The sequence below is a fragment of the Dysidea avara genome, chromosome 1 (genome assembly GCF_963678975.1).
Source record: "Dysidea avara chromosome 1, odDysAvar1.4, whole genome shotgun sequence".
Classification (NCBI taxonomy): domain Eukaryota; kingdom Metazoa; phylum Porifera; class Demospongiae; order Dictyoceratida; family Dysideidae; genus Dysidea; species Dysidea avara.
The window spans coordinates 32,878,047-32,897,053 of NC_089272.1; the positions used below are offsets into that span (position 1 = coordinate 32,878,047).

Below are 19,007 nucleotides of genomic sequence, written 5' to 3' on the forward strand. Positions count from 1 at the left end.
ATTGATATTAAAACTCCTGGCTATATAGCTGTTTTGATAGAGCATGATACAGGAACCACCAAGAGTGCTGTGTCTGTGGAGTGAGAATTAACATACTGTATAATACTGATTGTCAGGGTTGTCTACTTCTATGACCAGATCATTGTGTAGAAATTTCTCCTAAACATGTCACAGCCAGAGTGATCTTTAAGTACTTAAACATAACATACTGTACCCATCAGTATTAAGTGAGTATTTTCACGGCACTGTATATTATATACAACAATATGGTTATTTGACGACAATAACACACACCTTAGCTACATCATAATAGCTACAAACGTTACTAATGTGGTTCAATCTTTTTGCAAAAATCTTTTAGGTTGACAGGAAGAGGTAACTGGTCAATTTTGTCAGACACACCCATGGTAGCAGTGATGATAACATTATGACAAAGGTCCTTTAAACTCTTTGGTCTCATTTTTAACATCAACACTTCATAGGATTGATATCTGTATTCCTTGCCATTCCATGGAACATACAGACATCGACGACTGGGCTCAATCTTACCAAGCAACTGTGTGTTGGCTACTCTTTCATATGGTAAATTAATGGGTACTTTATGCCATGCTGTTGCAGTTGAGATGATGTCACTACCAGTCACTGTACGACCAACGTATAGAGTGTTATCCTTTGCCAAGCCATCAACAACTAAAGCATTTGCTGGCACCTCCCCATTAGAATACACACCCCATTCAAAGCCATCCTGTTCTTCAATAGTTAAAGCTTCATAGTCACTGTTATAACAGTGTTCATCACTTCTATAGCAAATATGAAGACACTTTTCTGAAGGAACAATGTACCCTGACATCATTTCATACTGATGCTTCTTTCTGCCGACATACAACACTTCTCCATTAGGAGCAACACCAGCAGCAAACGCATTAGGTGGAAGATGACCATCAGAAAGAGTGACCCAACTAGTTGCTGTTAACATGTAAACGGATAATGCAGGAAGCTTGTTGAAGCATAGAAATTGGAATTTAGGTACTTCAAATATCTTTCCATCATATGGTACGTGAACCTTAAAAGTTCTGATTGGTGTTTTGTGACCTTGTACAGGAATGTCTTCATCATACCAAGCTTGTCCAGTTCCAACAAGTGGACCATCAAAATCAGCTGGAAGTTTACTTTTGTCATAATATCCCACCACTTTGCTCTCCTTGATAACAGGGGCTTCAACTCTGGCAACAAAGAGGATGTAATGTTTATTAACTCTACCTGAAAGGTCAGGAATTAGTACGTCTTTTGGAAAATAGTTTATGTCTTTTTCAGTGTAGCCTTCAGATGACTTCCAGTAAAAGATGGTGGGTTTATAACCGGCTGATACTACCTGATATTCTTCAGAAGTGTTCAATGTTAACTCCTTCTCACTTGAATTATAATCACAAAATGTAAGGACTCCTTGTGAAGGTGTAATTATTCCAGGCACAAACAAAGGCATTTGATCCCAGGGAACCTTACAGACCATATCAATATGGTGACATCGACCAATGTACACTTTCTCACCTAAAACACAAATAATACCAAATACGTACATGTGCATGTCTATTACACAAAGATATACATACATTGTTAAAATTGAGGTGGTACCACACACCTATATTTTTCTAAAATTTGAGGGGGTGTTATCACAGCACCCTTGCAAGCACCTTATGAGGTGTTCTAGTCACACCGGTATATCTGTAACACCCTCGTGGATGAAATCACACAATTAAAAGTTTCTTTGGTATTTAGATTATAAGTGCAACTTTAGAGTGTAGAAAGAAGTGTATTTGTAATCGTGTTGAATTACTGTATTTCACAGGTCAATTGTGTAAATACGTAACTACCAATGTACGTAAGTGATAGGCTAGAGCCAATTATGCTTTGAAAATTACCTATTATGCTTTTGAGCAGTGCTCAAAAACCAAGCCTATTATGCTCAAAATTATGCTCTCAAAATCAAGATTATGCCCGAGAGCTGACTGTTTTATTAGAGTATATCTGCATTTCCTGACTGCTGTATTAGAGTAAGTGACTGCTCTATTAGAGTATCTCGATCTTATTTCTATAAAGTGCGAATAATCAGTCAAGAAATAGTAAAAATAGTAACACTGCAAGGTTTTTTGATATGAAATGCAGTAATAATGTGCAGTGTGTTCATGTTGTGCAGTATTTTTGACTCAAGTGTTGCACGTTTTAATCAAATTCTTGAAAATCGTTCTATTATGCTGGCATAATGATTGATGCTTTTGCTAGGCTATTATGCTTGAAATTATGCTGGCATAATAGGTGCAAGCCTAGTAAGTGAAGGGATTAAAGTGGCTTCTATGTGCTATACATGAAAAATCATGCCAAATGTCTATTATCAATCAAAACAGCACAATATAAACTAACATGTGACCTTCTTTATTCAATTAATAACAACGAACTATTCACAAAACTAAAGCAGATAGCAAAGTTTCATCAAAGAAATTTGATGATATCTGAAATGCATTAACCAGAAATGGAGGTAGTACAGTATATCAAAAATGTAACCACTCCTAGGAGGGTTATACTTTTGATATGCGTACTCTTCCTAAGCACTGATAGTAGTGCTACTGTATATGGCACCTTCTCTTCCCTTTGAAGTGATGTAGTGTATGTGTGAAAGTGGTATATGTTACATCATTATTTTTAGCATGGGTGTTCAATTGGGAACACGACTTTCTCTCATGGCTTTGATTGATGCCCATGCAACCATACAGTTCAAAGGTATGATATGCTTTGATTCATTACATTGAGCAACATGGAACATTAAATTGTGGTTTGGGTTTACAGGTTAGGCTTAGTGTAGTTGCTAAGTTTCAACTATAGTTGATAGTTACCAAACAATGAATGAACAGGAAAAATAATAGTTTGGGAAGTTCATCAAGTTAGCTATCTAGCTTAACACAAGTTTCACTCACTAGCTAACTTTGCTTACATGGTAGTATAGCTATAATTATGTAGTGTGCTTGGAGCATCATGTGAAGAAATACAAAGAAAATCATGAAGGAAAGAATACTACCAGTGTGGATAATGATGAAGCAAACAAGAGAAGCAGCTAATGCAGGATGGATCCTCAAATGAAACCTGACTGACAAGTTTTTTTTTCAATTCAATAAAACTAAAATCAGTTTTTATCAGCCCACGAAACACTTATTACAAGTTTTTATACTTACTTTTAAAGCAATGATACTTCAAATATCACTTGAAACTGCTATCTTTCTGCAATAAGCACCTCTAAAAATAATTATCATCTATATCTTCTAAAGCTATTACAGCAACTGCTTAAATGGTAAGATTTAACAATGAATCATTGCTGGGTAGTCTACCATTAAGAGCGGAACTTCCTCGTCTGGATCCATGCCTGTAGTGAACAGTGTTGGTCACAGTAAACGTTCAGCCTTGGAAATGCAAACAAGTTAACTTTACTAAAAACAAACACTTGTTTCTGATGATATTGGACAGATTGATTGATTGATTTTTATTTTAGCTCAAATATTTGGCATAGCCGTTCTGGACAGCTCACCGTCAGCAGCGCAACATCTACAACATGTGGTGTCCATGCGCATAAATTGTACGCATTACATAATACTATATTGCATCAAGACACACGGTAGTGTGTCGTGCGGCCCAAGAAGCCGGCGCGCAACCCCGTGAGTATATTGACAGGAAGAAAGAAAACACAATTTTCGCACCTCCGTAGCTCTGTGCTGCCTTGATGAAACAAGACAAATTTTGCTGTGTACATTCCCTCCAACTTCAGTACTCCACAGTCCAAATTTGAGCGAAATCGCTTCAGGCAGTCCTGAGATATGCGACTTCAAAAATTGGCTTAGTTTCTTCGTTTTTTTTCTTCTTCTTCTTCCTCTTTTCGCACACTTACAAAAACTGCTATAAAACGCGAACGCGTTATCCGATTGCCTTGAAATTTGGCACACAGAAGGGGGGTCTAAAGGCGCATCTCGGTACCAACTTTGGCTGGAATACCATAAACAGGCAAAGAGTTATGAGCGATTATGCACGAAAAATAACACCAATATGTTGTCACGCCTACAGGGTAAACTGCGTATGGGAAGAAACTGAAAATCGGTGGGTGAATAGGTTAACTATTGAACCTCAAACCTTTTGTGGTTTGAAAGAAATCGAGCTAAAAACCAGGAAGATACAGCGAAAAAATCAACAGTGTGTAACAATTACGCAATCGAGATTAGCAAATTTTTAGTTTTTAATTTTATTATTATTATTATTATGCTTGCCACGCCTACCAGATAAACCACTTGGGGTAATGCTTTGAAAATCGCTGTACAGATGGAGTTATCATCTTAGAAAGGCTCTTCAATGGTGTAGAAGAATCAGACTTAAAGCCACGGAGTTATAACACGAAATCCAACTTGGTGTAGCAAGTGCGAGATCGAGATACTCTAATAGAGCAGTCATCCTAATAGAGCAGTCACCCTGAACAGAATTCAAGAGATCAGTTAGAAATAAGTAACCTGTATAGAGATCAGCTACAAACAAATCACCCTGTAGAGAGTTCAGCTAGAAACAAGTCACCCTGTAGAGAAATCAGCTAAAAACAAGTCACCCTGTAGAGAGTTCAGCTAGAAGAAGTCACATTGTAGAGAGTTCAGCTACAAAGAAACTACCATGTAGAGAGTTCAGCTGCAAACAAATCATCCTGTAGAGAGTTCAGCTAGAAGAAGTCACCTTTTAGAGAGTTCAGCTACAAAGCAACCACCATGTAAAGAGTTCAGCTGCAAAAAACTCAATCACCTTGTAGAAAGATCAGCTAGAAGAAGTTACCTTGTAGAGAGTTCAGCTACAAAGAAACCACCATGTAGAGAGTTCAGCTGCAAACAAATCACCTGTAGAGAGTTCAGCTAGAAACAAGTCACCCTGTAGAGAGTTCAGCTAGAAGAAGTCACATTGTAGAGAGTTCAGCTACAATGAAACTCCCATGTAGAGAGTTCAGCTGCAAACAAATAACCCTGTAGAGAACTCAGCTACAAACAAATATGCAGTGTAAAAAGATCACCTAGAAGAAGTTACCTTGTAGAGAGTTCAGCTACAACGAAACCACCATGTAGAGAGTTCAGCTACAAACAAATCACCTGTAGAAACAAGTCACCCTGTAGAGAGATCAGCTAGAAACAAGTCACCTTGTAGAGAGTTCAGCTAGAAGAAGTCACATTGTAGAGAGTTCAGCTACAAAGAAACCACCATTTAGAGAGTTCAGCTGCAAACAAATCACCCAGTAGAAAGTTCAGCTATGAACAGATCACCCTGTTGAGAGTTCAGTTAGAAACAAGGAATCCTGTAGAGAGATCACCTAGAAGTATCGCCTTGTAGAGAGTTCAGCTACAAACAAATCACCTGTAGAGAGTTCAGCTACAAACAAATCACCCTGTAGAGAGATCAGCTAGAAGAAGTTACCTTGTAGATCGTTCAGCTACAAACAATTCACCCTGTAGAGAGAGCAATTAGAAGAAGTCACCTTGTAGAGTGTTCAGTTACAAAGAAACCACCATGGAGATTTCTGTAATCAATATATGTGACCGGATTTGCGAAAAGGGGTCTTCCACACACATCCAATTCCGTAAACGTTGGAGACCATAACTCAGTGTTCAAGTAACATACGTATTAACCTGAAAATTTCACCATGTATTCAGCTATAGTGGTGCTCACCACTGTCCAAATATCAAGGCAATAGCTCTTTCCAATCTGAAGTTATCAATTGTCAAAGTTGGCAAATTGGATGTGTGTGGAAGACCCCTTTTCGCAAATCCGGTCACATACGTATTATACAATATATATAATTTGTACATTTACTGATAAAATATTTAAAGTACATCTACTTCATCTTTTCTTCTTCCTGTAGTAAAGCAAAAAACATAGGTTAAAAAAGTCCCAAAGCTGGCCATAGGCCAGCTCTGGGGTATACAAATACAAAAAGAAATGAAATCTAATCCAAAACAGCCAAGCTGTAAAAAAAGTGTGCGGCCCTCAGAAAGGCTATGGTGAAAAAAGATGTGAAATCCAAGGTGGCGGCCAAGAAATGGCTGTGATGGTAGGTTAATGGTAAAAATTTTAATAATGACAATTTAGGTAAATTTTGTGAAGCGGCACAAAAATTCACCTGAATTTTCGTTATTAAAATTTTTACCATTAACCTACCATCACAGCCATTTCTTGGCCGCCACCTTGGATTTCACATCTTTTTTCACCATAGCCTTTCTGAGGGCCGCACACTTTTTTTACAGCTTGGCTGTTTTGGATTAGATAATGTTATCAGTTGTGTAACATCTAGGATGGAAGCCCTACTATCAATGAAGAACCTTCACTGGTACAGAAGGACAATAGCACATGTATTCTATGTTTATCAATATACCAAAGGTTTCTTCTTAAGTGAATTTGAAACGTTTTAGTGAAAGAAGTAGGGCTATAGCTATACCCAGTTTTCTACTATGCTTGACTGAATGCATCAGGCAGGCAGGCAGTAGAAAATTCCGTCAAATAATTTTTTCTTGAAATTCCGTAGCAACTTGACAAAAACATTTCGGGTTGATCTGAAGGCACTTTTGGGCTTGATTTTACCCAACCAATACCGTCATGTTGTTGTGAAGAAAAATTGAAGTAAGTTTTTGGGTGATATTTTATCACCAGCCATGGCCACGCCCACACCTTCATCGTCCCTACTATACATGATACTGTATGATATTAACTTATACTTACTGTCCACGTTAGTAGGCTTAATTTAGTACAAAATGGCAAAAACTAAAAATCTAGATCCCACAATCTTATTTCTGGCATTGTGTGTAAAGCATGACATATGAATAACATTCTGAAGGCTATTAGCCCACGCTATTAAAACCACTATCGGTCATGATAGATTATACTGATTTATAAAAGAAAAGGTATGAGTGCTCTGTAGTTCCCTATCAGGTGAGTGTGCTTAGAGTGATATATATCACTTACAACATGACTGCATCAGGTTTTGCTGAATATGCACCCTTAGCCCTTGGGCCTGCAGCCTTTGGGCATTCGGTTGTATATATCAGCAAAATCCCTCCAGCCGTGGCATAACTATTACTTATCATACAGTGGGGTAGTACTGTATATAAAGATCGTGGAGGTTTGGGCAAAAATATCACCCAAAAAAAAATAGCCTCACAATACCTTCATGGACTGGTTAAGTATAACATGCACAAAACTGCCTTCAGTGATATGCATCCAATAAGTTGCTATGATTTTATTTTATTCAGTGGAATTTTCTACTGACTGACTGATTTACTAACTAACTAACTAAGGTGGTGACCAAGAAATGGCTGTGATGGTAGGTTAACAGTAATGGCAATTCTGGTGAATTTGTGTTTCCTTTCTCCAAGTTTCACTAGGATTCAGCACCAAATTCACCAGAAATTTTGTTATTAAATTTTTTTCGATTAACCTACCACCATAACCATTTCTTTGCCGCCACCTTTGATTTCATTTTTTTTTTCACTAAGAATTCAGGATGAAAATATGTAAAATCCAAGGAGGTGGCGAAGAAATGGCCGTTATGGTAAGTTAATGGCAAACATTTAATAACAACAATTCAAGTGAATTTGGTGCTGAATCCTAGTGAAACTTGGAGAAGGCAACACAAATTCACCAGAATTGCCATTACATTTTTCCCGTAGTTAGTTAGCTGTGCTAGTAGCAATTTTTGGCATTTTGAATTGTACACACTCTTTAAAATTGGAAGTTTTGCTGACTGTTTACACCACTATGGTAAACCAATAGTTCAATGACACAAATAAAAAAAAATCTGCACTCTTGCTCATTCTTGTAGTAAAGAAAGCTAGAAGACAAGTAAAAGGAAGCATCAAAGCTGGCCATATGCCAAAAATTGCTACTAGCACAGCTCAAGCTTGCACCCTAATTGCAAAAATCGTACATAAGGCTGGCACTCTACCAATTGAACTATCTGTTTTGTGAATTCAATGGGATACAGCTGATGTGCATCAATTGTGTTGACAAGCTCAGACACTGGCAAGTCAGCAGCGAGTTGCACAGAAATGCAGCACTTTTTATATATCTACAATCAAGACTTGTGTTGTCAAACTTTGTTGTTACCTGTATTCATTATCTATGATGGAAATTGTTATGGACTACCATACTATCAAGAGTATATATATACTCTTGATACTATAAATTGGGAATTATTAATACAAATATAAGGAAAAATTAGGAATTTTAGGGATCATAGAAATAAAAAGGTAGTGAAACAAGGAAGGTGGCCTATACCCGAAGATACGTATACTAGTGGACAAAAAATCCCCCTACTACCCACGACTGAATTAGGGATCAAATGTCCACTAGTAGCTATATCTTCATGATCAGGCTCACTGCTTATTATTTCCACGATCCTTAAATTTCTTAGTTTCCTTAATTTGGTAACATTATTATAACTGTTGAACTCTAGCATACCACATTAAAACAGAAAAATATGGCACCAGGCTTATTATTTTGTCTGAACCAGTGCCCCAACTATCAATTATTGAAATAGTGAAGTGGCCATTACGCTTCATTTTCAGCTATGGTCAGCCCATTACACAGCATTACAAATGAAGAACACTTGTAATCTGAAACTATACGGTGGAAAAAGAACCGAGGACTAGACTATGACTCATACATACATATCCACATCATCAAGCTCATTATCACATCATCAGACCCATACAAAAAGCTAAGACCAGCTTGAAGTGTTGGGGGTAATGCATTACATAATAATATTATTACCTATTGTGGTAACCAAGTAATACAACAAATATAACTCAAGTTGCTTTACATACTTATAAGTGTAATGCGTTACCTAAGTAATGAAGTTACTGCAATAACTTGAATATTAAGTAATTTTATTGCTACAAGTAACAAAGTTACTAATCCACATAGTACCACCTAACCACAATGAAGTAACGAAGCAGTAATGAAGCCCACCTCAAATTAATGAATGAAGCTTACTGACCAGTTATTTTGTCTTGAATACAAGATTTTCACATTGTCCAGGCCAACACGATCATGCATGTCATCTGATAAGGTGGCAGTTGTGCATGTGAGAGCTGTGCACACAAGTAATTGTATATAATAATTATGTTATAGTTATTTTATTTTATGAGTAATATGTAACTGTAACTGTTACAAGTAATAGTAATAAGCAACGAGTTACTTTTAACAAAAAGTACAGTAGCTACTCCAACGTTGCCAGCTTGACCTGGAGAAAATGTAACCCTGTTGACTCGACCGGTTTTAACACTCAACAAGGTAGCAAATGAAGCAAATCTTAGGGCAAATGTGATGTTGATAATGCTAATGGAATCTCACAACACCAAAAATACTAGGACTTGGGTGCAACCTTACTATTAGGCCACCATTATTATATTGCTTGTTTCCAATCACCCAATGGAACAAAAACTGATGCGGGCGGGAGGTGATTATCGATTATTAATTATACACTTGACTCCTGTTATTTCAGTCTCTGACTGCTCTATTAGAGTATCTTGATCTTAAAGACTACAACCATGCACCCTGTTGGAGGGACTTCCACACTTCTGCTATGTTTATATATGCACAGCTCTCTTTACCTTGAAACTCGATCACTCTATCTCCTTCAATTCAATCATAAAACAGTGCATTCACGTGATCTATAATCAAATAATTAAAATTTGGTGAGGCTACCTAAAATTGATGGGGAAACATTGGAATTTAATAATGATGGCCTATATAATAAGCAAAGAGTGAGGCAATCACTGACATGCACATTAAGATTGGCAGCTGCTACAATACATTACAATTCAAGCAAAGCATCAATATTCCACTAGAAACCTGCTAAAGGCTGAAACCCTGTACAACAGGGAGTTAGAAGCTTGATGCTAAAAACTGTTGAATGAAGAGAAATACCAGTCCTGACTGACTGGCATAGTCCAGGAAAGTGCCCAAGGAACCATACAGCCTGAGACTTGGAATTATCTCTGCATTCCATGATTTCTTCTACAAAAGTGATCACTTAATATTGCTGATTATTTGCCGGATCTGACTCAGAGGTAACTGTGATTATTTGTGGGATCTGAGGCAAGATCTGAGGTAGCTAACTGGTAGTCTCACATGGCCATACCGATATTTTCCGTGTATTAGGTGGGGAAAAAAGGGTCTGGTGCAACTCCAATAGCTGTTTACTTCTGAGCCCTGGGGACGCTAATTGAATACCATTGGCCGCAAAGGGGGTGCTGATGACGTCAGTAAGTAAATTCGAGATGGCCTCGATCTGTTTATCCTTGTAATGGTTGGTGTAAGGCTATTCCTCGAGCCTGTCTTGGATTAGTCATCCCTGGACCTGAATTTGTTGTGGGCCTACGTCTGTGGATAGGAGTTGCTTTATTTCCTCATTCTCCACTGTGTACTTGCCTCTCTCCTATAGATTGCTTTCATTGGTGATCATTTGTTAGGCTGTTTTCATGGTCCAATGAGAATCTGTCTTCACGATGCCCTTTTGATGTCTCCATACGCAGTACCACTCAGCCTGTTTATGTTTCCTCTTCTACTTCTTGTGCTGGGGTGACTGCTGCAGCTTGAGAGTTGGCCAAGGATGAGAAACATCTGGCAGCTGTAATGAAGGTGGGAGCTGATCTTATTCCCTTAGTGGAAACTTTTGGAGTCTGGACCCCATTTGCTTTGCAATCCTTAAACATTATTGCTGACCGAACCATCCCCCGTAGTGGTGTTCCTCCCAAGTTGGCACGAAAGAATCTCCTCCAACAATTGTCTGTTGCCTTATGGACTCACAATGCAAGGATGATCCTTAGATATAATTGGGCTCTACAGGGGTCTGATGATGACAATCCCCTTAGTTAGTAGTAGCAGTTGTACTGTAATTGTAGTAGAGTTAATTTTGTATTTAGTTACCATTTTGCTTGCAATTTGTGTTATGTGTTGTATTCAATACTTCAGTTTTTATTTTATTATTTTTATTCAAGTACCTTAATCTATTTACCTTTAAACGAATCTTAATTTGCTCCGATGTCTCTTTTATAGCGTCTTGAAAGTTCATCCTCGTCGTGTCAACAAGACTCACAACCAGAGCAGGAGTGTACGAATACTTTCATTGTTTTACTGACGTCATGGCGCCTCCTTTGCGGCCAATCAAGTGTTATTCAATTAGCGTCCCCAGACGCTCAGAAGTAAACAGCTATTGGAGTTACACCAGACCCTTTTTGCCCCCACCCAATACACGGGGAAAAGCGGTCTGGCCACGCGAGACTAGCTAACTGGTACGAACGAGGTCAGTGACAACTTCGCCAAATCTCACCTTTGGTATTTACACCTGCACACACCGTTCCAGGGAGAACACGTCCTTTACTCGTTGCCGTCATGGTAAAAATATCCATGGTCTAACGCCTTCTAATCTCGCTCTTGACGCCTTTAAAAAAGAGGAGTAGAGGTGTGTCACCAGTATAGTATCACGTGACCTTGCGCACGTAGACCCATCACGGTTTACAGTACACTGTATTTCACAACGCTTCATGCCCGCGGGCGCCCCAGAGCGTATATATTGATATATTATACCACAATTGAGGTTTCAAGATAGTAGAGGGCGCTCTAAAGAATGATTTCTCACGATCAGTAGTCCAAAGTTAGGGTTAGGGTTTGGGTTCAGTATAAATCCAGTTAGGGATAGGGTTTGGGTTCAGCCATATGGTGATTAGTTATCAAACTGTATGTATGTATGTATTTGATTGTACCATTTGGGGTTTTCACCCCCTGGGCAAACCAGCTGAGCTGACTGCCCAGTACTTAAATTTTAAATCTTCTTTAATATAGACGGGTTGCCTTTTTAAGGCGTGGTCGTTTTGCCGTAAATTTTCCACATACTTTCCGAGTTCGCTAAGTCAAAAATGTATTACGGCTATTGGAGAAAATGAACGTTTCGGTTAACTTTAGCAAGCAAGAGTTAGCCAGCCTTCAGAACAGAAGTATGTTATAGAGAAAAGTTCGAGCTATAACATATCCAGCGTGTAAGGTGAAGGCTGAGCGAGAAGATGATTTTCTCTCAATCTCGGGTTTTTGGAAAGCGATAAAACTCGCTGAAAACATTCTTTGTAAGACTTTGCTACTACTTAGAATGATAGACTGGATGATTTTAACTCACCTTGTACCTTTGAAGAATCAAAAACGTTTGTCAAACTATTTTTAAAAATGGGTTTTTTGTTGACTTCTTGACCAACATTGTAATCATGCGTAAAACGGAAAGTCGCGTTTTCTTGCGTTACACAAGGGACACGCCCTAAATAGGCAACCCGTCTATACGCTAGATCACTATTTTTATATTATCTTGCATTTAAGTATGTCTAAAACTAAGGGTTCTGGCAGCTGGCAGCAGTGATACAGTGGTTATAGCTCTGATTCATTACGAAATGTCCCAGGATCGAGCTCAGAATTTTCACATTTTTTTTCGAGTTTTAAGTTAAAGTCACTGAAATTAGTGCTACCCTCTCATCACCCACACCCTGCCGATTAGGCAAGCTTCGGAAAGGGTGCTACTGTACACTGTATCAGTCTGTGGCTTTCCGCATGCTAAGAGTATTTATGTATTTATTTATTAATTATCTGATTCATCCAAAAGGTTAATAGGCCTGCACGAGGGTGCTTCCCAAAAATATTACGCATATAGCAAAATGAGCTACACAGAACAAAAAGCAAGAAAACAAACACACACACACAACATAAAGTAACAGAAAGATTACACCCCGGATGCTGTCGCGATCTCGACAGGAATTGCCCCGATCAAGCCTGTTATCTATATCTTCTTATCTATTGCCAGCATATATTTCTTTTCTTATTCTTACACACACTGTCATACACTCTGATTCTCCACTACTCCTAACAATACAACTCTGCTTTTATACTAGTTACTGTTTACAAAGAATATTCTAGAATAAGCTGACTAAGTACAAAGTAAAAATTTATGCTATGTCCTGTTCTGCTGAGTCATTGCTGACACGTGCAGGGCATGATTGTTCATGTTGTTGGGCCTGATCATTCACATCAGTTATGCCAGTAGGCAAGTTATTTCGCGTATCCGCGACACTCCCAACGCCAACAAGTTCACCATCTCCATCTGATTCATCATTATAATATAGTTTAATTCTTTCTATTGCTGTCTTGGCTGCCTTTCTTACTGTCCTTTCCTTATCATAATTATCTTCATCATTCTCAAACTGTTTATTAATTTTATCTTGCTCTGGACATTCAATAGGGTAGAGGAGCTTTAGTGCTCTATGTATAGTTCTTCTTGATGGTAATGTCACCATTGCTGAGCGTACAACATTATCTCTACCTTGAATCAACTTGTTTATTCTTCCTATCTTCCACTGTCCCCTGGGTAAATTATCTTTGATCAAAACAACATCTCTAACCTTTGGCACTAGTTTACTGCTATTCTTCTTTGATTTAAACAGTTGGCTTCTTTCTCTTAGGTTAAGTAAATAATCCTTACTCCATATTTTCCAAAACTGATTTAAGTAATTTTGACCCGTCTTCCACTTATCTAGTAACTTTTGACTAGTGCTGATATTCTGTGTCACTTCAAATTCTGGGTCAACATCGGGACTGTAATCAGGAATCATATGTCGATTAGTTAATGACAAAAAACTTGCAGGTGTGATAACCGAATATGAGTTAACATCATCATCTAGGTAAACCAAGGGACGAGAATTTATCATTGCTTCTATCTCTGTGAGAACCGTGACTAACTGGCTCTCAGTTAAACACCCGTTTCCAATTGTTTTGCGTAGTGCTCTTTTAGACAAACCAACTAATCTCTCATATAGTCCTCCCATCCAGGGGGCAAGATCAACTATGAACTTCCACTCAATTCCTTGATCAGTACTGAAAACATTTACTTGATCACTGGTCAATACATTGCTCCAAACTTTGTTCAACACTGTGCTTGCTGTTTTGAACTGTTTTGCATTATCAGATAGGATTTGTCTTGGAATACCACGTCTTGCTATGAATCTACGAAAACAAAGTAGAAACTCCTCTGTAGACATATCATTAATCAGCTCCAAGTGTACAGCTCTAACTGTAAAACAAGTAAACAGACATACCCAAACTTTCATGGTAGCTGGAGCTTCACCTTCGGCTGAATAGTGTTTGATGTACAGTGGTCCAAAGTAATCTAAACCAGTATATTCAAATGGTATCGACTTGGTGACTCTTTCTTTTGGCCATGGAGGCATTTGTGGCATTTTGAACGGTCCGCATTCTGTTCGTTGACAGATTCTACAATTTTTAAGTATTCTCTTTACTTCTGACCTTCCATGTGGAATCCAGTATTCTTGTCTAACTTCAGCTAATGTTTGTGCCACACCTGAGTGAAGTACCTTGCAATGAATATATTCAATCACTAAGCGAGTGTATGGTTCTTTACTCGGAAGAAGCTTTGGGCATTTTGCACCTTGTGTCAGCTCAGTATTCTGATATCTTCCCTGACATCTCAAAAGGCCTTGTTCGTCAATCATTAAATTTAACTGATCTGTCATATTACTACTTTTGCCATCTCTCATCAGTTTAATTGTGTCTGAATAACACTTCTGTTGTGTAAACTGGTCCCATAGAAGCTTTGCCTTCTTCAATTCTTGCGATGTCAATAAACCTGTTACAGTTTGTCTTTTCTTGAACTTGACAACATATCTTAAAATCCAAGCAGTGGTTCGCAGTAGTTTTTGAAGTGATGAAAATCGTTCAATTTCAATGATTGATAAATTAACATTTCCGTCAGGACTCTCCCCAGCTATGAGTTTTGTTTCAAAAAGGACTTTGTGTTCTTCTTGATCTCCGACTGTTTGAGAAGATGTTTCTGAAAACTTGTAAACTGGCCATTTCTCTTGTGGATTTGATAACCATGTAGGCCCATTCCACCAGATAGAACATTGTAATTCAGAAGGCGATTTTCCTCTGGTGGCTAGATCTGCCGGGTTTTCTTGAGTCGGAACATACTTGAATGACATTCTTTTGTGGGACTTAATTTCTTTCAACCTATTCTCTACAAACACTGGAAGAGGCTTATTACTCTGAAGCCAGTGGAGCACACATTGTGAGTCAGTCCATACAACCTTTGAAGAAATTGGCAAATGCAGTTCTCTGTCAACAAATTCTAGTGCTCTCGTTCCAATAAGGACACCTAATAACTCCAATCGTGGAATTGTTGTCTTCTGTGGAGCCAGGCGTGTTTTTGAAAAAATACAGTCGACTTTGCATTCACCAGCTGATGACTGATGCAGGTAAATTACTGCAGCATATGCTTTTGCAGATGCGTCACAAAAGCAAAGTAATCTGTACTCTATCGGTTCACTTTCAGTGATCTTCATTCCAACATGTCTGGGTATATTGTACATTGAAATAGTTGTTAAGATATCCCATAAGTGTTGCCACCTGCTCAGATACTCACTAGGAAGTTCTGTGTCCCAATCAAATTTGCATGTCCACAACTCCTGTATGAACAGCTTGGCTTCTAAGACTGTTGGAGCAAAAAATCCAAGTGGATCAAAAATAGATGCTACTGCTTGCAGTACTTCACGTTTTGTACTAGCTTCCTTTGTTCTGTCACCTGAAGGTCCTGGTAGTAACAAAGTATCACTGTTCAAATTCCAATTTATACCAAGGACCTTAATGTTTGAGCCACTTGCTCTATCTTGTTCAGGGACAAACTTCATTAACTCTTGGGAGTTTGATGCCCATTCTCGTAAATTCATGGAAGCTCTTGCAAATATCTGTTTGCTGTCTGTATACAAATGTTGCACCTCGTTTAGGGTACGTGTTCCTGTAATTATGTTATCCACATAAATATCCCGTTGTATTCGTTCAGCTGTTGGATTACCAATGTGTTTTAGGTGGTAAGTTATTGTAGCTGCTAACAGAAATGGACTAGATACTACTCCAAAAGGTACTCTGCAAAATCGATAAACTTGTAAGTTGTTATTGAGATCATTGACATTTATATTTTTCAACCACAGAAAACGTGTGACATCTCTGTCTTGTGGTTGAAGACCAACATTCAAAAAGGCTTTCTCAATATCACTCACTACACCAATTGGTGACAATCGAAATCTAAGTAATAAACCAGACAAATCAGGTAACATTACAGGACCTCTGTATAAACATTCATTTAAGCTCCTTTGACTTTGTTTAGTTTTAGCAGATGCATCATACACCACACGTACTTTGGTGGTGTTCTTTGAAGGTGTAATAATGGGATGATGAGTAATGTAATGCTTTAATGTACCTTCTTCACAGTGGTCTGTAACTTTCTCTATAATTCCCCTTCGCAACTGTTCTTGAATTATTTCCTCATACTGTTTTAGCAATTTGGGATCTTTCTTTAGTTTTTGCACGATTGATCTGAGTCTTCCATATGCCAACTGATAATTCTCAGGTAAGTCTGGGTTCTCTTCCTTCCAAGGCCAAGCAACCATATATCTTCCATTAATAAACTTGACACTGTTATTAAAATTATCTAAAGCCAAATCATCGTCGCAATGCGATGGTGAATCAATAATTCCTAAAGATTCTAAACTCCAAAATTTTTCTATATCAGGTTTTGCTACATGAGAAGAATCACTAAAGGTAAGCGTATTTGTAGCTAACCTCATTCCGGCAGGCAGTCCTGCAGTAGTACCAACAAACAAATTTGATTCACTCACTGCTTCTGTATTTGTTGTAACTCTCCCACCAAAAATCCAACCAAGTTTTGACTGAAATAAAAACAAACCATTGCCTAGATCCATCTTTCTAGGTTGTAGGAGATCAAAATAATAATCATTTCCAATCAACATGTTAATTGGGAAAACTTCCGTAGTTGTAGGGATTGTATCAGCCAGGTTGCACATTAGTGATTCATCCTTCAGGAATTTTGCATCCTCTGAAGACAAGGGAACACGAGTTATGTTTCCAGTGATGTTAGGAACTACAGTCTTCAGGAATTTTGCATCCTCTGAAGACAAGGGAACACGAGTTATGTTTCCAGTGATGTTAGGAACTACAGTCACATCCATTGACATGACAGTGCCATCTTTTAAACATAGCTGCAATTTGCTCATTCTGCACTGAATTGATGTTGATTTATTCATACCAAATGTGACAACTGAGATGCTCTCAGGGGGGCCGACTTCTAACTTCATTTCCTTTGCTAGTCTATCAGTGATATACGTTCTCTGGCTTCCTGAATCTAGGATCAACCGAACCGTTGAAGAGGATTCACTTTGCATGTTCTTTACCACGATTGTGGCTGTCTGCATTAAAACATTTATTTTCGTTGACTCTGTATCTGAAAGCTGGGTTTCAGCTTCATCAGCAATACAAGAAAGACCAGATGAAGATTTGCTCTTAGCAAATAGCATAGGACATAGGCTTCTGTGGTGTTGATTTCTGTTGCCACAATGTGCACAGGTTTTATTTCTACTACAATTCTTAGACATGTGACCTTTCTTTAAGCAGATATAACATAGCCCTTTTAGCTTTTCTTGTCTTTCTTGTAGTGTAGGGTGATTAGAACACTCATCTGACCAATGGGATTGATCGCAGAATATACATCTTGGTTGAGTAAGCTTTGGAACACTCTTGTGCCTACTATTTCCTGCCATCAGTCCACTTGCAGTCGACTTACTAATAGGGGGGAGTCTTCTGGGGTTCCCATTTTGATTAGGTTTGGGGTTGTACTCCCATTGTGAATTTGTCTGTGAAAATTCTGTACTAGCCATCTCCATTGCTACAATATGCCTCCCAAGTAGCTGACGTAACTTAATCACTGTCCATTCTTCACCATCTGCTCGCAACATATACAACTGATACAAAACCTTCTGTGGGAGCTTTTCATTGATCAAAGCTATGAAATGTCGATGGTTTGTATCTTCTCCAATTGCTTCTAAACTTCTCAGGTTTCTTTCTATAGCATCATAACATTGTCGTAGACTACTCACTTGGTTAGTGGCTGGAGGTAAGTGGGACAGGTTGTGATAGTAAGCATCAATAACTAGTTGCTTATCTCCAAATCTCTTCTTTAAAACATCTACAACAACTGGATAATTTTTATTTGACAACTGATATCCTGCAATAGCTTGTAAAGCATCACCACTGAGCTTAGATTTCAGACATGTAAATTTATCAACATTTGCATACCTTTCTACTCTGTGGACTGAGGCTTCAAACATGTCCCAGAATTCTTTCCACTTCAAGACATCGCCTTCAAAAGGTTGTATATCTAACTGTGGTGGCTTAACTGCTGCTGACAATGGTGACCAAACGTTACGAAGTTCTCCAGTTTGGCTAGATTGCAATAATGACATTTGTTCTTGTACCTGTGTTAGTCTTCTCTCTAGGTTCTGAGATTGACTAGTTTCAGCTTCTCTTCGTTTTCTTTCAACTTCATCTTTTGAGTGTCTTCAACTGTGACACCCTGTTAATAATATTATCTATTAATTCACTATCTTCATCTAAGGTAGCTTGGAACTCTGTAGCAGCTTCAGAATTACTTTCTGCTTCAATAGCATCCATTAATTTTTCATTAGCAGCCTCAAATCTTGACAGTTTTGTTTCCAAATTAAGTATTGCTTTTCCAATCACAATTTCTTGCTCACTGCTGCTAATCCATTCTTGCTGCAGTAGCTCATTAGCTTCTTGCTCTTCTCGGGTTAAAGCATTCTTTGCTCTAGTTCTATTGCTTTTCAGTGTGCTCAGTGCTGGCATCAGGGCTGGTAACTCTGGACTCCTGTAACTTATACAAGAACAACAGGTCTGATAATACAGACAACTCGCCTTATGTGGTACCGTTAACAATATTCCACGGTACCACAGATTCTGCGTTTAGGGTTCAAAAAGAACGAGTCTTTCCAGAGTGATCCCAGGTTTCGGCACCAAATGTCGCG

The 19,007-nt window shown here is 38.4% G+C and overlaps 2 protein-coding genes across 2 annotated transcripts in view; both read right to left on the reverse strand.

Annotated features, from left to right (window-relative positions):
- Nucleotides 1-232: 232 nt before the first annotated feature.
- Nucleotides 233-11,549, reverse strand: LOC136262222 (uncharacterized). Its single transcript, XM_066056428.1, has 2 exons — nucleotides 11,393-11,549; nucleotides 233-1,548 (listed from the first exon to the last, which is right to left on the reverse strand). Exons 1-2 carry the CDS (start codon nucleotides 11,469-11,471, stop codon nucleotides 326-328), a joined length of 1,302 nt encoding a protein of 433 aa, XP_065912500.1. The 5' UTR covers nucleotides 11,472-11,549; the 3' UTR covers nucleotides 233-325.
- Nucleotides 11,550-13,046: 1,497 nt separating this feature from the next.
- The window catches only part of LOC136245369 (uncharacterized), a 21,929-nt gene continuing 15,968 nt past the window's right edge, over nucleotides 13,047-19,007 (reverse strand). Inside the window, exons 5-6 of the mRNA XM_066036900.1 lie at nucleotides 18,567-18,850; nucleotides 13,047-18,511 (exon numbers count right to left, since the gene is read on the reverse strand). Of these exons, the coding sequence (XP_065892972.1) occupies nucleotides 13,047-18,511; nucleotides 18,567-18,850 (5,749 nt within the window). The remainder of the gene's footprint in view (nucleotides 18,512-18,566; nucleotides 18,851-19,007) is intronic.